This window comes from Corylus avellana, chromosome ca1, assembly GCF_901000735.1.
Source record: "Corylus avellana chromosome ca1, CavTom2PMs-1.0".
Classification (NCBI taxonomy): domain Eukaryota; kingdom Viridiplantae; phylum Streptophyta; class Magnoliopsida; order Fagales; family Betulaceae; genus Corylus; species Corylus avellana.
Genome location: NC_081541.1, coordinates 46,709,406 through 46,729,019, shown reverse-complemented (window position 1 = coordinate 46,729,019; position 19,614 = coordinate 46,709,406). Strand labels below are relative to the sequence as shown.

General features: G+C 34.4%; 2 protein-coding genes across 3 annotated transcripts; one reads left to right on the top strand and one right to left on the bottom strand.

The window, feature by feature from the left end:
* Positions 1-5,193: 5,193 nt before the first annotated feature.
* On the bottom strand, positions 5,194-12,245 carry LOC132178203 (SURP and G-patch domain-containing protein 1-like protein). 2 transcript variants are annotated; one of them, XM_059590654.1, is made up of 9 exons: positions 12,109-12,245; positions 10,262-10,709; positions 8,616-8,742; positions 8,260-8,366; positions 7,474-7,614; positions 6,463-6,597; positions 6,135-6,317; positions 5,647-5,825; positions 5,194-5,436 (listed from the first exon to the last, which is right to left on the bottom strand). In XM_059590654.1, exons 2-9 carry the CDS (start codon positions 10,665-10,667, stop codon positions 5,410-5,412), a joined length of 1,305 nt encoding a protein of 434 aa, XP_059446637.1. In that variant the 5' UTR covers positions 10,668-10,709; positions 12,109-12,245; the 3' UTR covers positions 5,194-5,409. The 2 variants fall into 2 exon arrangements, with proteins under 2 accessions (XP_059446637.1, XP_059446643.1); XM_059590660.1 differs by lacking the exon at positions 12,109-12,245 and having other exon boundaries at positions 10,262-12,096.
* Positions 12,246-14,246: 2,001 nt separating this feature from the next.
* LOC132192319 (uncharacterized) lies at positions 14,247-17,605 on the top strand. Its single transcript, XM_059607620.1, has 7 exons — positions 14,247-14,485; positions 14,574-14,689; positions 16,204-16,272; positions 16,418-16,476; positions 16,830-16,890; positions 16,976-17,029; positions 17,301-17,605. The coding sequence occupies exons 1-7, from the start codon at positions 14,332-14,334 to the stop codon at positions 17,577-17,579; spliced, it is 792 nt and encodes a 263-aa protein (XP_059463603.1). The 5' UTR covers positions 14,247-14,331; the 3' UTR covers positions 17,580-17,605.
* The last annotated feature ends 2,009 nt before the right edge of the window (positions 17,606-19,614 follow it).

Here is a 19,614-nt window from a genome sequence, read left to right as displayed (position 1 = left end):
ATTTAGTTTCATCTCCCTTTTAGTATCTCTTTAATTCATTACTTTCTTTAGGTTTCTTTTCAAAGCAACTTAAAAATCTTTCTTCATTGAAACTAATTTTGTGGATGCAACCTTTTTCTTAGCTAAGATAGCATTAAATTTTTGAACAACTTTTAGATACCTAAATTTTTGAACAAAACTTATTTGTTCTTGTTCATTCCTATCAAAACATCGATGAATATTATGAGTACACTTCAGGAAAGTTTGTTTATGATAAACGCCCGTAAATGGTGTTTTTCTTAATAGTGATCGTGCCGAAATAATAATTTTTTTTAATCTATCTCTTCAATTATCTCATACACTATATATATATATATATATTTCCACTCATATAAAAGTGATGATCTCAAACCTTAAATTCTAATCATTCTACAGAAAAGAAAATTATATAAATCCTATAAAAGTATTGAATAAGTGTACTGCAGATGTCCTGGCCTCCACTTTCCTCTTGAAAAGGCACTTTTTTTAGATACTTCTTAAACGTAATCTTAACCTAAGATTACAACTTAATTTAATAAAGAAAATGACGAGTGGGGATGAATATATATAGATCTCATGTTTGGTGATTTAATTAAACATATATTTATGTCTCATTACATCCCACCCAAGAGTTGGCGACCTATCAATTGCAGCATGCATGCTTAGTCAGCCTCCGCGTGCACTTCATAAATTACCATTTTCTTCAATGGATAAGATTAGGTTCTCTTGATAAAAAGTAAAATTATTTATTTTATTTTTTATTTTTTCTCTCTCTCATTATAGAATATAAGAAAAAATACTTGGTTCTTAGAAGAAGATGGATTCCTTACGAATATACTATTTTGATAAAAGGAAAGAATACTTTACAAAGAAGAAAGTACATGTTCTCATATCTTCTAAGCATTTTTTGTTTTCTTTTTGTATGAGATAAGTACATAATTTGGCCTCTTATATGGATGCAAGCTTTTATGACGGGATGGATTTGGATCTCCAGCAATTTGTTGTTTGGATTACTACTTGCATAAACATGATAACGAGTTATCCGAGACCTACTTGAACATGTATAGGTCCTATAAAGTATCTCTCACTAAGACGTGGCTGAAGATTCACTCGTGCATATTAACATGTAGAGGGCACACATTTGCTCTTCGAATTGCTAATAGTCCTGACGACAAAATTGATAGAATATCTATGCCAAAAAGTGATTGGACATCATGATTGCCTTGTCTAAGATGAGCTGTACCCTCCCAAGAAAAAGGAGTAGATGTTGGGTAGCATGTGTGCAGGATATAATTGGATGGGCATTTAGGTGGGCAGGGTGCCAAAGTACCATTTGGCATGATTGGCATCTCACAAATTACAACTGTAAAATGGGATTAATAAAGGATTTTAAAAAGGCAATACTTTACATAATTATTTTACTTGGAAATTTAAACTATGTAGGCCTATTTCCTGGCAAACCCCTTGATTAGCGACCATTTGGGTTTTGGCCTCACTTTTGGGTACATAAAATATATGATTTAATGCCATAATAATAAATTAAAGGGCTTCTATGTTTGATATCTAAGAATCAATGGCATTAATGTATATATATTATTTAACTTGATAGTAGAATATTTAATAGGCCTCCGTCTTTGATACTAATCAAAGCATAATTTGGCATTATATGTGGATCCATCTAGTCCCAATAGTGGAGTGGGAGTGGGGTTAAAGCTGGTGGACAATGATCAGTTTCCATCCCAAGTTTGCTACAGGACTTTCAATGGACGGAACCAGAATTTTTTTATCGAAGGATCACAACACAACGAGGAGTTACTTTTGATAGAAGCAAGCCTAATTTTTAGGCCCAAAATTCATTATTCTCGAAAAAATTTTAAAACCAAGAGCAATGAATAGGGGGGGGTGATTAAACCGGTCAAACCCTTCAACCATAACTAGCTCATTTTGTATTGGATTCATGTCAAATTTGTGGGTCGTGTGACGATTAAATGGGTCAAACCCCTCAACCCTAACCAATTTATTTTGTGTTGGGCTCGTGTCAAATTTATGGGTCGTGTGACAATTAAGTGGGTCAAACCCTTCAACCCTAACCAGCTCATTTTGTGTTGGGTTCATGTCAAATTTGTGGGTCGTGTGGCAATTAAACAGGTCAAACCTCTCAACCCTAACCATCTCATTTTGGGTTCATATCAAGTTTGTGGGTCGTGTCAAAAATTGTCAACTTTGATGTCATGTGTCGGGCTCGAATTATATCGAGTCATAGGTATAATACTATATAGTTCAACTCTAATTTGATGGATTTAGTTAATTAAACGGGTCAAAATTCTCAATCCTAACCTAGTAATAAGCATGAGCTCCCGGCCCTTGCAGGCCGTCTTCCTCGATAACCGCATTATAGCAACTAACAAATCACATTTCATGTGAATCTTATTATGGATGGGCACATTCAATTATTTTTACAAGCTAATATTATTCTATATTCCTCATCCAAAATAATGATCAATAATTAAACACAAAGGACCAGTTATATATATTCCATTTGCCGTTGCCCATGCATGAATGTTTCTTTCTGTCTCCCAAGATAGAAAAATATTCTAGGGCAGAAAAGATGGTGCGAGAATTTTTTTTCTCATCTGTTTCAGAGGTGGAATTTATGTTGTTCAGTAAATGGATATGGTGATGAGTTGTTATCATACACTTGCATGCAACTTTTTCTTTCATGTACTCACGGGATATATCCTATATATAATAAGAGACTCACAAGAGTTTCATTTTCTTCTTTTTATTTTCTCCTTTTATTATATATTATTATATAGCTTTTCTGGAGATGCCACAGTTCTCATTATTCTGCCGCGTTTGATACTGCGATTTTGCAGATTAAAAGTGCGATTTTAAAACAAATTGTAGTAAATGTATTATTTGAAAGTGTGTTTTTAAAATGTTGAAATAATGATGAGGCTCTGATACAATGTTAAAATAACTGGAGAATATGCGTATGGACTCAATACTATATTTATGTGTGTTTGAAACTGTGTACACATATTTATAGTTGAATAAGGCCAAATAAACTAGGAAATACAATCAAAGAATTAATGGACAATATTATAGAATCAAATCACTTTATACAAGGAAATATAAATTAATCAAGTAAATACAGTGAATGTCATAATATATTCTGAATATATTCTAACACCGTGAATGTCAGAATATATTCTACCATAAAAATACATTGGTTTGAAAATGTAAAAAATTATGTGTATTAAAATCGCAATCAGCGGAGTGGGTTTGATTTTAAAAGCTAAACTGTAATTTTAAAGGTCAAACGCTTAATTGTTATTTTAAAACTCACCTTTTAAAATCACAATTTGAATTGCAAACCCAAACATGCCCTTCTTTGTCATATCAAAAACCAAGCTAGTGACAGGCAATGTGGTTTGGAAGGTGATTTTTATTTTTAGCTTAAAATTGTTCTGATGTGAATAAAGGCGAAATTTTTTTATTTTTTTTTATTTTTAGGAGCGTTTTGTGTTTTAAGTTGTTTGTTAATATTTTTTTTATATAATAAAAAACATTTCTTCTTTCCTCACCATGAGTTGTAACATAAGATAGAACCTCTATAATTAGGATTGTGTTATCATTATTAAAATTCAAACGTATTTTTACCCTTTTGAACTTGAACTCGATCATTCTTAAATTTGTTAGGAGGAAGACTTTCCTTTTTATAAGTAAGACAACAAGGAAAGTTAAGAAAGAAAAAGGATTCTTAATTTCTTATGTCAAACCAGATTTTGATAAATAATGAAAGAGAATATATATGAGAATGATAGAAATTTTTTTCAAACTAATCTGAATGAAGTATCCTTTAACTCTATGATTGATTTGGAGAAAATTTCTGTCCATATATGAATGGTTCCTGAAAATGATGGAATCGAAAGGCAGCAGCCTATGAAATTAGGGTTTTTATGAAATTTTCTTGGCATGGAGAAAGAAAAGCTAGGAATGGAGCTTAGAATAGAACTGTGTTCGTGATAAGAGAAAAAAGAGAGAATAATATGCAAAGATTTTGAGAAATCTTCTTCGTGTAAAAGACAAAGTTGGCACGTAGGCTATGATTGTTTGAGTGGAAGGGAACATGGACACGTGAAAGTTCCTTTTGCTAAAGTTGTTGCTCAAAGCTAGTTTGGATTTTGTGATTCTGATGAGACTGAAAAGGATAAATTTCGATTTTGGGTAAAAAAAGTTTATAAAATATAAATAAAAAAATAAATAATGGGGTTAAAAGAGACAGAATCAAATGAGTAATGAGTTTACAAGATAGTGGAATTGAGGCATATGTACTAAAGATTCTGGCCATGTCCATACAAATTATTCACTATTTTTCTTTTTTGGGTAAACTGGGATTCCCTATATATGACATTGATAACTATTTATTTATCCTTTTAAAGACAGATAACTATTCACCATCTCTTCTTTGGATAAATAGAGATTTCTTATTAGATACAAATTTTAGTAATTTTATTATTTTGATTGCTCCGGACAACAAATGCGAAAGAAATCATATGAGATCTACTTTTTCGAGCAGGTGTATTGCAATCCACCTATGCTCGAACAGGTAGATTCTATAGAGGCTCTCTTAACATTCCGAACATACTAAGGATCCGAATCCTTTCTTATTCCACTAGTTGAATACCCACAAATTTCTTTTGTTTCAATAATTGGAAAAGGGTAGTGTTGTATTTGCTAGGGGAAAAAAAAAAAAAGGAGGATCCATTTGAGTCCATTCAACCACAATGCAGTGGAGTTTCTCTATAACAACTCAGAGCAGTTGATCTTAGTGCAATCCTCTTCGTTGTGGCAACCAGGACTCTTTAATGTTGTAGGTTCGTCTTACAAAAATTACCTATTTTTATGGCCCTTTTCTTAGTCCTTGGGTCAATTAGTTACTACATCGAGTCATTTACTCGGCCCATTTTCATTTTCTTTTTAGTGTTATTTGACACTCTATCAGCTATACTGAAAAGCTTGTAGGTTAGGTGTGTATCTTGTTTTAGCCTAGTTAAATAAATCTTTTTTTCTTTTTTTCTAATAGGGTATTTAATTTCTCTTTTGGAGGACATATCGATGCTTATATCATGCGTATTCCATTCATTAGAAAAAATAAAGAAAAGAAGTAGCTGAAGAGGAACAATAATGTTGCTCAAATTAGATTTCTAAATAAAAGGTTGCAGTTTGTCAAACACTGAAATTCATAATTCGTAAAAATCCATACAATTTTGATTTTCCAAAATAGAACCACCCCCCTTTTTTTCTTTCACACCACATCTTAAGCATCTAACTTCAAGTTATTTCTTGAAGAAAATCTTCACATGCAGAATTCCACAGTATAGTTGCTCAATAGTAAGCTTTCCGAGGATTGTTCTGGGGGGAGAAAACAAAAAGGCAACGACTAAGAACTCAATCGTAAATGCAATGGACAAAATTTTCCTCCAAACTGATGCAAGTGAAAATGGCATGCTCTAAAGACATGTCAATTTAATAGATACTAGATTGGAGGAAAACTTTGTTCAAATGTAATAATAGTAGATATCTATTTAATTAATCTTCAGTGCAAAGGAGAGTAGGCAATACCAGAGGGTTAGGTCTGTATTTATAACCAAGCATCATCCGCTTCTTGTACTGCTCATATATATCATCCTCAGGAGTCACCTCCCCAGGTTGGGAAGCACCCACCCCCAAGTGATCCTTCTTAACATTACCTGCCATGATTGGATCTGCAATACCATTTCTGGAGCTCCCCAGACCCTCACCTGCAGTTCACATCAAGGTTATGAGGTTTCTTATCTAAGAGCACCACGACAACATTATAAAGCAACAGTTAAGTCAAAGAAGGTTCCTAACTTAAAATTTGTGAGGACATGCCACACATTGAGCTGTCATTAAATGCACTCCATAGCTTACTCCTCATCAGGATAATTAAAGAAAAAATAATAATCATCCAACATTTTCAACTTCACCTGAATCAGATATTAGGGTATGCAGGTGTGCAGGCATGTGTATTTGTCTGTGTTAGTGCGAGAGAGAGAGAGAGAGAGAGAGAGAGAGAGAATGCAAGGCACCTTCTTTCCAACCCATTTTAGACAACAGTTTATGCCCCACGTTATCAGCCTGAATTTTGGCCTTGGCACCAGCCTCTTTGAAAGCTTTCTGCGCAGCTGCATCATTACAAGTAGCCATGAATTTCTCAAGCTCTTCTTGTGGGATGTAATCACCCATGTGATGCCCTTTCTTCCCAGGACCTCCTGTGCCAAACAAAAAGAGAGAAATATTCATGGTAAGACGCAAAAGAAAACGTGCACCAGAAGAAAAGATATTCAGATAAAGTAGTTGGTCAATTATAAAGGCTGAACAAATAGCATTTGTCTTTACTGAAGAGCAAATATAGACCTTGAAGAGAAGCAGGAGGAGGCATTTCGTCTTTTGAGTATTTAGGCTGTCTCAATCTCTCTTCCTGTGCAGCCTTCTTCACGTAGAACTCCATCATAGCTATGGGATCTGAAAATGTTGGTGCACTAGCTTCACCTAAAATCAGAAACACACGTAATCAGACACAGGTGTAGCACATACAAGAAGTATTGATTACCAAGCAATCAGAAGCTACTTTGCAAATTGGATTGAATGGCTACGACGTGATTTTCATAAAGGCAAAATGGAATTATGCCTATATAAGGTACTGCTGACACACCAAAACATGTATTCTTCTTCTGAAACAGAAGCCACAGTGTGAACTTTTCTAACATGTAACTGAAGGAAGTCCTTTGTTTTCTATGAGAACCGTGGGAAGTCAGTCATAGAGTACTTGCAAAACGAGTGGGAGCAAAGAGAGGTTCATTCAAGAAACAAGTGGGACTAATGAACATCTTTGGAAAAACCAAACAAAAGGGAATGATTTTCTAGAGGACCAAAAAAACTGCAAACGGGGTGGAAAATTGGATGGTCATCATGACGACCTTGCACACTTATAGTTTGGTAGAATTGTAAGAGTCCATTTAGCTTATTGTCATAAAGCAATCACAGTCATACCGTGTTAATACATGCCCATTACTCCATCAGGCCAATAAAACACATTACTGCACGTTCATTGTTTCCATTCCCCAACCCCAGGCTGAATGTAAGACACCTACTTTTTCTTTTCAAAATTTTCTACAATGTTTTCTTTTGCAACCTTTTCTGGCTAGTTTGGTGTCTTTTGATCAAAGTCAAAACATATTGTGCCAACTGCTACTATGACTAACACGGTTAGACCAGTCACTAAAATCAGCCAAATACTAAACACCTTGACTAGCAAGGAACCAACTCAGAATGCTGGGAGGAAAAAAAATGAAAATAGATGTTACACATTTCCCAGAGAAAACCAAGAGAAAGCATATAATAGTATATATGCTTATATACTATTACCAGATCTTCCTGCTGAAGTTGTTTGAACTCTCGGATCTTCAGTGGCTTCATATAAAGCAGCGGCAGGGGTTTGATAGTTATGCTGCTGAAGAGACCTTTGGGAACCGCTAGTGGATTTAGAAGCTGAAGTGCTCGTACCACCTACACATTCAAGTGCTTCATATCTTAGTCTAGGAAACAGTAAAAAAGAATAAACAACAGCAGCAAAAACAGAAACAACTATAATAATATTACAACTAAAATCAGGGGGAGGAAGCCGGAGGCAATAACATGACAAGTAGACAAACAAATAAAGGTATGGCTTTTCTCCCAGGATCATGAACCATGTTGTTTATAGTAAACCATAAATTGGCTATGAAACCTAGACACTAGTAACTGGAATTTTCAATGGACCACTATCAACTACTACTTTGACCACACCCTACAAATTCACAACGCTACAAGCAAAAATACAAAATGAAATTCATCCTATTAGTGTCCGGCCTATGTTAGCAATTATCTTTGGGGTTTTTTTTAGGGGGAGGGGGGGAAGCAGTAAAAATTATGACCTTTTAATCATTTTCCTGTTCCAAATCAATAAAACAAAGACAGATGGTTTCTTTTAATCTAAGTTGCTAGGAAATTTGGTTTTTAAATAGCAAAATTACAAACAAAACCCATTTACAGAAGTGTAATACGTTTATTAAAATTAGTAAAACTTCCACCAACGTTGAGGAAAATATCAGCAAGTAAAACCTCCATATACAAGAACCACTGACACCACTTTGTCAAGATTAAAGTACCAACCATTATGAGATGTTTGGGATTCTCTAGTCTGAGAAAGACCCTTTTCCTCTTCAGCAAGCCGATGCTCATAATATTTGTAATCTGCGCAACTTTCGTCAAATAGAAACCTGCAAAAGAATATATAACACCACATTAATAGAGAATTAGAAATTTCGTGGATCTAGGAGGAAAATTTGCAATCGCCAAAAAGTAAAAAATTAAATGTTCCACGATATATATATATATATATATATATATATAAAGAGTTACCAAATGGGAAAATGGCAACACACTGTACCACCTCAGAGTGGAGACAACAGAGAGCATAAGCTAAAAAAATAACACCAAATATGCTTCAAATTTCATAGATAACTTACTTAAAAGGTGTGTCTCCAGGATTTTTTTGACGTGTAATATGCTCAAATTGCCTTCCATTTTTAGCCACAAAACTTGCTAATTTGTCAGCAACTATCTTCACTGTAGGATCACTTGGAGAAGGTGGTGCTGCATATCACTTATAAACTGATTAATACCGAGAGCATGAACAAGGGAATGCAAATTACTCTTGTAGCAGGCTTGCCACATATTCCAAATCTTTCATTGAACATCTCTTTCCACCAATGTTGATAGGTACTAAAGGTATAAGCTGCAGTCATGAGACAAGAAATATTCAAGAATGTTTTGTCCTCTTCATTCATACCACTTCAAGAGTAGAGATATACCCAGATGATTTCCTCAAGAATAGTGTACTCAGATGAAAAGGAAAAATCTTATTCACACAATACTGAAAAAATGTAGAATATAACAACATCAAACAGGTTCGAAAGGATATGTGCCAGACCCACAACTTCTTTGATGGTTAACAATAAGCAAACATTCACTTTGATTGGAAGAGGAGAGAGGAGTAAACCTTTAGTTTGCCTATACACAAATCATTTCCTAGGATGTCAGAAGAGCACAAAGAGAATCAAAGATTAAGTTATATGTATTATCATCCCAAATCCACCTCAAAACAAAAGTGAGTACAACATTCTAGAATAACGTCCAGATAAACCTGCTTATTCTCCCTCCAATTTCCCTTGCTTAGCCAGAAAATAAAAAAGACAAAAAGATTAAAAAATAACTATTCTCTTCCATTCCCCTTTCCCTAGTTTCACTTCTCTTTCTCAAGTAACAACCAAACAGAGTGGTAAGGTAGCCATTGTGTGAGAAATGATGATTGCATTCAAAAACCACGACTGGATCATAAAGTGCCTAAAGATTTGGTAGAAAAAGTTAAATGCATCTTTCATTGGAGAGAAGCACTAACTTCAGAAAAGAAAAAAAAAAAAAAAACAAAACAAAACAAAAAACAAAGTTAAATGTAATCACAGTGGTTGGGAGATGACAACCAGTAATGAGTCAGATGGGACAGAGCAATATCTGTCTATCCATCATAACTAAAACCATATCACTTTAGAAAAATAAAGATACACAGTTAACCTAATTTAAAAAATGGCCACTTGAGGGCTAAGAGCCGAACAAAAAAAGATTCTGAAACAAAGCCACCGACTTATCAAAACAAGTTAACAATTTTTTTTTTTTTGATAAATAATTCATTTCATTGATGAGCACAGAGGGGACAAGTAAATAAATAAAAAGACAACAGAAAAAGGAGGGAGGAGGGGTGTGAGTGGAGAGAGACAGATAAGTTGAATGCACATAGTGGCTACTTAGACAAATTCAACAGTAAAAGATTGAGACTACCTAGAAATACGAAGTTGGCAGATGCATCTTTATCTTGCACTTTGCATATTGCATGGCACATGCATTATAATTGGTTGAAAGTGTGTGAAATATTTTTCAAAAAACAAGTACAGATCTAGAGCTGCAAAAAGAGAAGGCTATTGACACAAAAGCTAACTGCAAATAGTGGCCATCTTTTCCTAATTATGTTCCTCAGAAAATCAGAACACTAAAACATCCGCAGACCTTCCATGGAAACCCAACCAAATAAAAGAATAGTTATATAAGCAGTAATTACCAACGTCCACTTGTCTTGATGAATGCTCAGAGGCATCAGTTTGATCTAACTTCTGCCGTTTCGTTGGTGCATCAGCTAAAACTTTCCCAGCATCTGTGTCATCTTCATCCTCATCTGCACCTAACTTAACAGGAGGCGCCACAATCTTTGACTTTTGTTTCAAGCTAAAAGCAAGTTTTCCACCTGAAGCAGCCTGGGGGTTCTTGCGTGTATCATTAGTCTTAAGTTTCCCACTTGTTCTACTAATGGTGTGGTTAGGATTCAATGACCCTGATTCAATTTTGATCGGTTTAGACACCTCTAGTTTGACACCCTTATCCTTCTCCTTCTCTTGCTGAAGCTGTTTGAACCTCTCCATGAACGAACCATCATTAACAAATAGGGTAGGAGGCACTCCTTTGTCCATTGGCAAAGAGCCAAGTATGCCTAGGCTGTTTACAGCAAGTAACTGTTTGACAAACAAGCTTCCAAGCGATTTAGAAAATGAACTGGAAGTTTAGGTCTGATCTTTCTAATGTGTGAGTGAGCAGCAATTTTTAATCAAATAACAATAATATTAGCCAACAGGGAAAGAAAATAAATAAAACAATGAAAAAATGAAACCTATTGATGAAATAACCAATATAAAGTCAAAACTTAATTAATCACCCACAAAACCAAATCTTAAAATCACAACAATTTGCGACTGAAATTCAACTTTAAAAGCAAATACAAAGTTAAAATCAACAACTATGGAAACCTCAGGTGAAAGAAAATGGCATAGACGAGTGTTGAATGGGAGAGTTTAAAAAAAAAACAAACAGATTCCAATAGCCTGTACACTAAAGAAATATTCAACAAAACACATAGCATAACTATCCTAAAATTGTTTGTAAACCAATAAAGCAGAAACAAAATCACCTTCCAAAATTACAAACCACTAAATCACAATACTTGGACTTTGAGACTGGCAGTGGACATATGAACTTTAAAATAAGGGAAGAATGTGATGCATTACTGTTCAGGCCTCCATTATTCATTCAGGAAAAGCTAGCAGATGATAGATATCTTGACAATAATTAATCCACAGCATGAACTACTGCTCTATCCTAACATTGGTATAGAATGCCCCCAATAAGAAAATAGCATAAAAATGCAGTTCTATACCCTATACGCTCAAACAAAAACTTACTGAACCAAGATTGGCTCTACTATATCACTTCTTTGCTGCAGGATTCCATTCTAGAACCCATAGCAGACCCTTTGAAATTCAAATTTAGCTTAGCAGTGAAAAACCCAAATTCCACTAACGCAAAACTATGGTTTCCTGTTCTGTACATTTCTAGGCTTAGACAGATAAATTTCTCCAACATGTCCAGAAAACCCTTCATTCTTGCTTTGTTAAAAAGGAACCTATGGAAAGGAACTCCTTTTATATTAAAATTTTAAAAAAAATAAAAATAAAAAAACGAAGTCAAATTTTAGCATCTTACCAACCTTGAGGAACAAAATTCCATTCATCTAACAAAATTTAACCTTTCTATACAAAATTTTCATACAAAATCTGCAAAACAAATTCCAAGCATTTAAATTTCTACAAAGTGAATCCCTCACAACCCCAACAGCAATCACAACTCATATAAGCCAATACCCAATCCCAAGCCCCGCATGGAAAAGCATAATTACAACCCAAAAATTCAGAAGCCACCAAAGCCTGTAAACCAAATACACACAAAAAACTCACACACAAGAACATGTAACTCGAACCCAAAAACAAAATCCAAACACTATCATCCCCACGACAGGCCAATCAAACACACAATCCGACGGCCCAAAACCAGAAATTAGGGTTACAAGGCTATATTTACCGGGAGATTTTCAATCAAGATTGATTCGATTGCAGATCGCTGAACCGATCGTCCCGATTTGGATTTCGGAATTGGGGATTTTGAGACCGAGAGAACGAGAGAGAAGTAAGCGCTGGTCTATTATAGGGTCGGCGTGGTTCTTGTTCATTTATACAAGTAGATTTACGGTTTTATGCCTTGGAGTATTTGCACACTAGGAATTATACAAGCCACATTTTTATTTCATTAAGCTGATCATATAATTAATTAAGTACCAAAAAAAATTTTCTTAATTTTTTTTAAATAAAGACCGATCCAATAACTAACAATACATTTTTATCTCACTTTTACCAATAACTAATAATACAAATTAGCCATTGCTAAGTACAAATATAAGGGGGGGAAATCATATTTAGCCATAGGTTAGGCTTTTGTCTGATTTTAATTTAGTCTTCATGTTTTTAATTCAATAATCAAATTCTTATATTTTGCTTATATTTTAAATAGATTTATTTGTTACTTTACCGCTCAAATTTACTTTTTTATGTTTGCCACATATGACACATTTTGTTAAATTATCAGTTATCTTAAAAGCTTAAGCTGATAGGAAGAGATAAATTTAATCACTTAAGCCCCGTTTGGTTTGCGGAATAAACACTTAGATTGGACTAGCTAACACTAGATATAGCTAGTTTTTTGTTTGGCAACACTCTATTCTAGGAATAGTCTATTCTCATGAGACTCTAATCTCATACACACAGGCTTAGCTAAGCCACTCATTTTAAGTGGCTTAACTAATCATTTCTTGTGGGATTACATTAATGGTATAAGTTGCCACAAAAAACCCCACTTGTGGGATTAAATTTCATTCTCTCTGTTTCTCTTTTCTCCGTCTCTATATTTCGTTATCTCTCTTTCTCTTTTCTTTCTGATTCTTCAATTTTTCTGTTTTTTTATTTCTTTTGATTCTCTATACCGTTTTATTTATTTATTTATTTTATTTTTTTATTTCTTTGATAGAGAAATTGAATCTGCAAGGTTTTTATAAAATACAAATATATAATCTGTTTTTTTGATTTCTTTTGATTCTCTGTACATTCTCCAACTATATATATATATATATTTCAAGATTGAGCTTGATTTTGTTTTCTCCAACTATATTTTTTTTATGTAAATAATTTTGTAGCATAATTGAAAAAGAAAAAAGAAAAAAAAAACCACATACGTGACATAATTAAAAAAAAATTAAAAAAAAATTATAGTAAAATTGTTTAAGTTTAAAAAAAAAAAAAATGAAAGTCGTTAATAATATAAATTGTATTTGTATTATAAGGGTTATTTAAGAAATTTAATCACAATATGATTTCATTTACCAACATATTACATTGTACCAAACAAAGGAATAGGATTAACTAGTATTCCAGCACTCCAACTAAACAAGAGAATAGGAATCTATTTAACACTCTTCTATTTTCAGTAGTAGCTAATCTTTTTTCAATGGGATAAACATTCTGCGAATCAAACGAGGTCTTAATCATTACTTTAACACTTTTCAAACTTCATTTTAATAAGTGAGACCCAACATGTAAAATATTTAATTGAAATTGAGTGAAATTGACGTAGTCAAGGTTCGTTTTAACTCTAATACAATATTAAATTACCAGTTATCTTAAAAGCTTAAACTGATAGGAAGAGATAAATTTAGTCACTTAATCATTACTTTAATACATTTAACACGCACATTATTAGCACCATGATGACATATTTCCTACATCAATCAAATGACACATCATCCATAAGAGAGGGAAAAGAAAAAAAAACACCTTGCTTGAAACAACAAAATACCCTACCCCTACATTGCCTCGTGTTTTGTTAGAAACTTCGTGTAGTAGGGGAAGAGGAGGAGGACGACGACGACGACGACGGAAGAAGACCTCCTCTAGCACGGCAGTCAAACGCGAAGCGGGAGAGTTTTTGCGTTCATCGAGAGAAGTTTTGTAAGAAACCTACCTCATGTTACCCGATCATGGTTAATTTAAGAAGGTAAAGGCTGAAAAATATATGGGAACATAGGATATGACAACATATGATAGCTACATATGGTCCTATTTATTGATGTGTTTTAGAAATTTTTTTTTTTTTATTGTTAAAAAAAAAAACCCACCCAAAAAGGTTAGAGATGAATAGGAGAGACTAGAGAGCAAGCAAAGAAGAACAGGGAGGGGGGCTACAGCTTAAGCTAACATGGACGCAAGCGGCCTGAAAACGCTAAATGCCATCACGTCTTTCCATTTCCGCTCCAAAGCTCCTCTCTTTCGCTCTCCCCACTTTGCCCAGTTCAAGCACAAGCTCCACCTCTCTCTCTCCTCCCCTCGCTTCTCTCTCCTCTGCCCTGTTGGTACTCTCTCTCTTTGCGCACATGTGTATGCTTTTCTTGTTTGGGTTGGATGTGATATGATGGGTACGATATTTTTGTGATGTTGCAGCGGAAAGAAGTGAGGAGAGTTCTTTGCCTTTGCCTTTGCCTCGCGGTGCCGGCGAGGCGTTGAGCGAGGAGGTTTCGAGAAGGAAGCTTCTTCAAGTGGTTTTAGTATCACCTCAGGTACTACCACTGAATGCTGCAAATGTTTTCAAAGGCATTAGCTTCTGGATTTATATTTGTTTCCGTTAGTTTACACAACCCCATTTGTAGTTTTTTTGAATTTAATTGGAAAATTGATAAAGTTAAGAATTTTATCATGGTATGTGGCTGAATTCTGTGGAAATAGAATTGGTTATATGTGAACTGTTTTGGGAGCAGTATATATTGTATTAACATGTATAAATACTAAGTGTTGATTTTTTTTTTCTTCAATTTTATAAGAAAAAAATATGTTTTGGGAGTAATGATCTTTTAGGCATTTGTGGTTGAGCTAATGATCTTTTAGCTGTCATATCCTTGCTATTTGCTGAGGATAAAGATTCATCGGAGGAGTCTTATTTGAGTGATTTTGTGAGCTGTAGATCCAAGCTTTGCAAGGGTTTTAAAAGAATGAAAGCTGGGCATTGTTGGAGACTGACTTCTTTAGTTTGCTGGATGGGGCTGGGGTTAAAGTAGAGGGGGAGGACATGTAGAGCTTGAGCTTATCTATGTGTCACCAATTTGAGGTTAAATCTTGTCATATAGGCTTAAGGGCTCTTTCACATTAATTTACAATGTGTCATGTGTAAGCAGCATTTTTATTCATTATTTGGAATTTTATGTCGATTAAGTTGTTTTGAGTGTCTTGGGTTATCTGTAATCAACTCATATTTGTAGCCGGTGTGGTAGACTTGGCTGTGTTTGGTGAAACACCCCCTTTATGTTCGTTTCCATAATAAACTCATAATGGCCTGACTTTTGACGAAGTTGACTTGTCTATTTGTGATTTAAATGCTACCTTCTTACGGTATTTATATGTGTGACATGTATATATTCCTAACTTTTCCTCATCGGATCTGGTAGATCTGATTAATTTTTGTATATTGTAGAAGCCTATAGGGTGATTGGCTTTCTTGTATGCTATTCGTTTACGAGGACTTAGCCCTTCTCTTTCAATAAAATTATTATTCATCATAAAAAATTTATATGAGTGATGACAGACTCTTTTTTTCACTTCTTGCATTTTGTAGAATACTAAGGAGTGAATCCATGCTTCTTGTAATGAGACAGGAATTGGTATGAAATTGAAAACAATATGTTAACCCTGATAAAATCGGGTATCAATGCAACTGGATTTGCATTGTTTGCATGTATGACTAACTGGTCTTTGATAGTTCTTAGTCTGAATTTGCATTATTTTTAGTTTGTTATTTATTTATCAACTTGGCTGACACAAGTGTTTTTATGTGCAAGAGTTTCCTTATATAATAATATTTTACCTTTATTTTTTGTTAGATAATTAAAGTTTAAATTGACCATGGTGCTTCACTTTATACCTTTCCGCCTCTTATTAATCTTTCTAAATATGGATAATACTTTGGGTCTTCCAGAATTTGGTGACTCCAAAATCATAATTTCTCCATGTTTTCTCTTTTGAGTTGCAGACTACCTCAATTTCTTAAGGCAGGCTCTGAGATTTCTATTGTCCTTCGCAGATTCCTGGAAACACAGGTTGCATTGCCAGAACATGTGCTGCATCAGCTGTTGGACTACACCTAGTTGGGGTAGATCTTGCCAGTTTGTGTTTGATTATTATCTTTAGTATTTTTGGTTTGTATAAGCAGGATGTTTGAATTGTCCTATACTGTCCCTTCATGGTAAAAGTTGCTATTGGCTCTCAATGATTAACATGCTTCTTTTCTTTTTCAGCCATTAGGATTTCAGGTGGATGATGCAAAATTAAAGCGTGCGGGGTTGGATTACTGGCCGTATCCAAGCATATCTGCCATGAATTTTCTTTACTTCTGCTACTCTTTCTGTCATATATAAATTCACTTGTAGTATGTTGAAGAACCGGTACTTGATATGGGAACTAAAGATGCAAAACCATCTCTTTTTTTTTTTTTTTTTTGCCTCAAGGTTAAAAAGTAGTATTAAGCGCATTTTTCTACCTTTCATTCTTGCCTTTCATGCCAAAGCCAGACTCTGTAGTTTTGAATTTAAAAAAATCATGGCTTCAGACAGATTTTCCCCAGCTGATTTTCATAATTATATTATCATATTTTGTATCATCAATGTCCTTAATGATTACCTGTTTTCAACAATTAACGTTCATTGTTAGATATGTGGTTGTTAAAGTTCATGACTCGTGGATGGAGTTTCGAGACTATTTCAGGCAACAGGTTCCTTTTGGTTCCGAAAGCTGATTTCTAAAACCATTCTCTTGCTTTTTCTTTGACTCCATCCGTTTTCTGTCATTTGATACAGGATGGGGAAAAGCGGTTGCTTGCATTCACCAAGAGAGGAACAGCAATCCATTCAGTAAGTTGCCCCATCCTTCCTCTTTCTAGTTTGCTTTATTTATACCTTTGTGTATTTGTAAATACTCATTGCGTCAATCTGTTGTTCTAACCTTTATTTTTTATTAACGAACAACAAACGCTCCATTCTGGTGAAAATTTTAAGATTTCATTATTATGTTTGTTTTTTGTTTATATTTCGTTTTCTTATTCGAATCTGCCTGTATACAGGTCCATCATCATAGTTAATGAAATGTCTTTTGGGTTGACCATCATTGATTCTATTTTTGCAGGATTTTTCCTACAGAAGAGGCGACTATCTCATATTTGGGTCAGAAACTTGTGGCCTACCACCTGAAGCTCTGCTAGACTGCAAAAGTGAAGCATTTGGCGGCGGGACCATTCGGATTCCAATGGTTGAAACTTATGTTAGATGTCTAAATCTCTCTGTAAGTGTGGGCATCGCCTTGTATGAAGCTTCCAGACAGCTAAACTACGAACAAATTCAAGTACCACCTGAAAATTGTGTGGATACAGAACAATCATTTATTACTGAGGATATTTTTGCTTAATTCAATGGTAGCAGAGTTCATATTTATTGGCAAGCTGAACTTCAACGAGTTAATGTAGTGTTCATCCATCACAGACAGGAAGCTTAAGTATTTATTTCGATTCTTTCTGGCTCGGGTTTGTGATTATAAGATGTTGAAAAGCCTGAAAATATGTTGCAGAATGAGTCCTTTTTTGTTGTTGACATGGTTAACTCTTGAAAACATGTTAGAAATTGGTGGATGGGAAAATTTGCATATGGATTAGTATATTTTGATTTCTCCATTTCAGGCTTTGGCATTCTTTCTATATCCAATAGTGGTCAACACCATCTCCTACTAGGCTGGGGATCCAAGTTGTTTGCCCAAAGTGAAATTGGCCCAGTTCAGAATCTTATATGGAATATCCAAATCAGATAGATGAATCACGATTCATGCATGATGCATGGCCTCATTAAAAAGATGAAAAAAAATGCCACACAAAAAAATTTAAAGAGAGAGAGAGAGAGAGAGAGAGAGAGAGAGATGACTTATATTTGGGATGGCTTTGGTTTGTGTCTGGTGACTATGTGCATACGACACAAGCTGGAGGTGTGATGCGTCCCAAACTATTGATGAAACACCTTAGTTTGAGTTTAGTGCCCAAAAGACACGGGACACAACTCATAAACATCTCTCTCTCTCTCTCAACTCTTAAACACCAATTCCTTCAGTAGTTGAGAGAGAGAAAGTGAGCGAGGACTTATATTTAGCATTGACATTAGTTTGTATTATGTGTCTATGAACACAAGATATAAGTTGCGGCCGGGATGCATCCCAAATTATTGATATGACACTCTAACTTGTATTTAGTATGCACATGACATAGAATGCAAGCTTTAAACATCTCTTAACAACATTAATTCCTTCTCTTTGTAGTTAAGGGATCCTTTTCTCTTTCAATAAGATGAGATTTTTTCTGTTTAATACATGGAAACAAAAAAAAAAAAGACGCAATAATAAAAACTCTATATGTTTATGGAAAGAGATAGCTCTGCCAATGGTGTCCACCGACATGTAAAAGGTTGAACCATTTTATTGTTAGAATTAATTAGTTTTTTAGTTAAAGTCCAGTGTACAAAATCCACAAAACCATAATAGGAAATTAGGGACACACATGAGAGGTTACGAGCCTTCCACGTGAGGACTTTGAATGATGTTCTAATGAAGACGACACAACCCCATGTTTCCTCATCAGCTTTGACCATTTTGTCGGTCAAGCCTCACTGCTCCTCCATCTTAAATAAACACCTACAAAAGTCCGGTGCTCTAAATATGTTGATTCTTTCTGAAGGATATTTCAGTAATTTAGCAATTTGAAAAATACATATGATTTTTTTTTTTTTTTAATATAGTTTTACTTTTCGGGCAGGTTTTAGTCTTTAGACCGCTCGTTTCCTCTTCAAGTAGATGAGCCTAGTGTATTTTCTGTTTGAATTGCTAAAATGCGTAGGTGCCTCTTCTAAGATTTTTTTTTTGGAATGATGTTTCTTGAAGTTTATCTCTTTCGGATGCCTATCATAGTCCTCACATTTATGGAATTAGGATCCTTTCCATTTCATTTAAACTTGATAATATCCAGTTAGTTATATTGAGATATTTTTATCTCTTCAAAAAGTAAAAGACTAAAATACTCCTTCAATATAACTAATTGGAGAAGATCTAGTTACACATTTAATCATAATCTGATGAAATAACGGTAATAAATACGACTATAAATATATAATTGATGACAATAATGGTTATTATTATTATTATGGCTATGAATTTAGACTGCGAAATCCTCTCTCTCTCACTTGCTCTTATAAATATTGTTATTGGGTTTAGATAAAGTTTTTCTTTCAGCCGTCTCATCCAAAATTATATAGTATAAGGACATATGTCAATTTAATGAACTTAAAAAAAAAAAAGTCACAAGGTCTGAACCATAGAGTTATCCACAAGTAGATCTAATTTGTATAACTTTAGTTCAAGTAGTACAACTTGAGCAAAAAAGTAGGTTGGAAAATACTCCTATATA

Bases quoted from the DNA above. Each gene is read 5' to 3' on its own strand.
- LOC132178203 (XM_059590654.1), bottom strand. From the start codon at position 10,667: ATGGACAAAGGAGTGCCTCCTACCCTATTTGTTAATGATGGTTCGTTC. The intron at 8,367-8,615 runs GTAAGTTATCTA...ATTCTTTTGCAG, and splicing joins CCTGGAGACACACCTTTTAA to GTTTCTATTTGACGAAAGTT. The intron at 6,318-6,462 runs GTCTATATTTGC...TGTTTGGCACAG, and splicing joins TCCTCCTGCTTCTCTTCAAG to GAGGTCCTGGGAAGAAAGGG.
- LOC132192319 (XM_059607620.1), top strand. From the start codon at position 14,332: ATGGACGCAAGCGGCCTGAAAACGCTAAATGCCATCACGTCTTTCCAT. The intron at 14,486-14,573 runs GTACTCTCTCTC...GTGATGTTGCAG, and splicing joins CTCTCTCCTCTGCCCTGTTG to CGGAAAGAAGTGAGGAGAGT. The intron at 16,891-16,975 runs GTTCCTTTTGGT...CATTTGATACAG, and splicing joins GAGACTATTTCAGGCAACAG to GATGGGGAAAAGCGGTTGCT.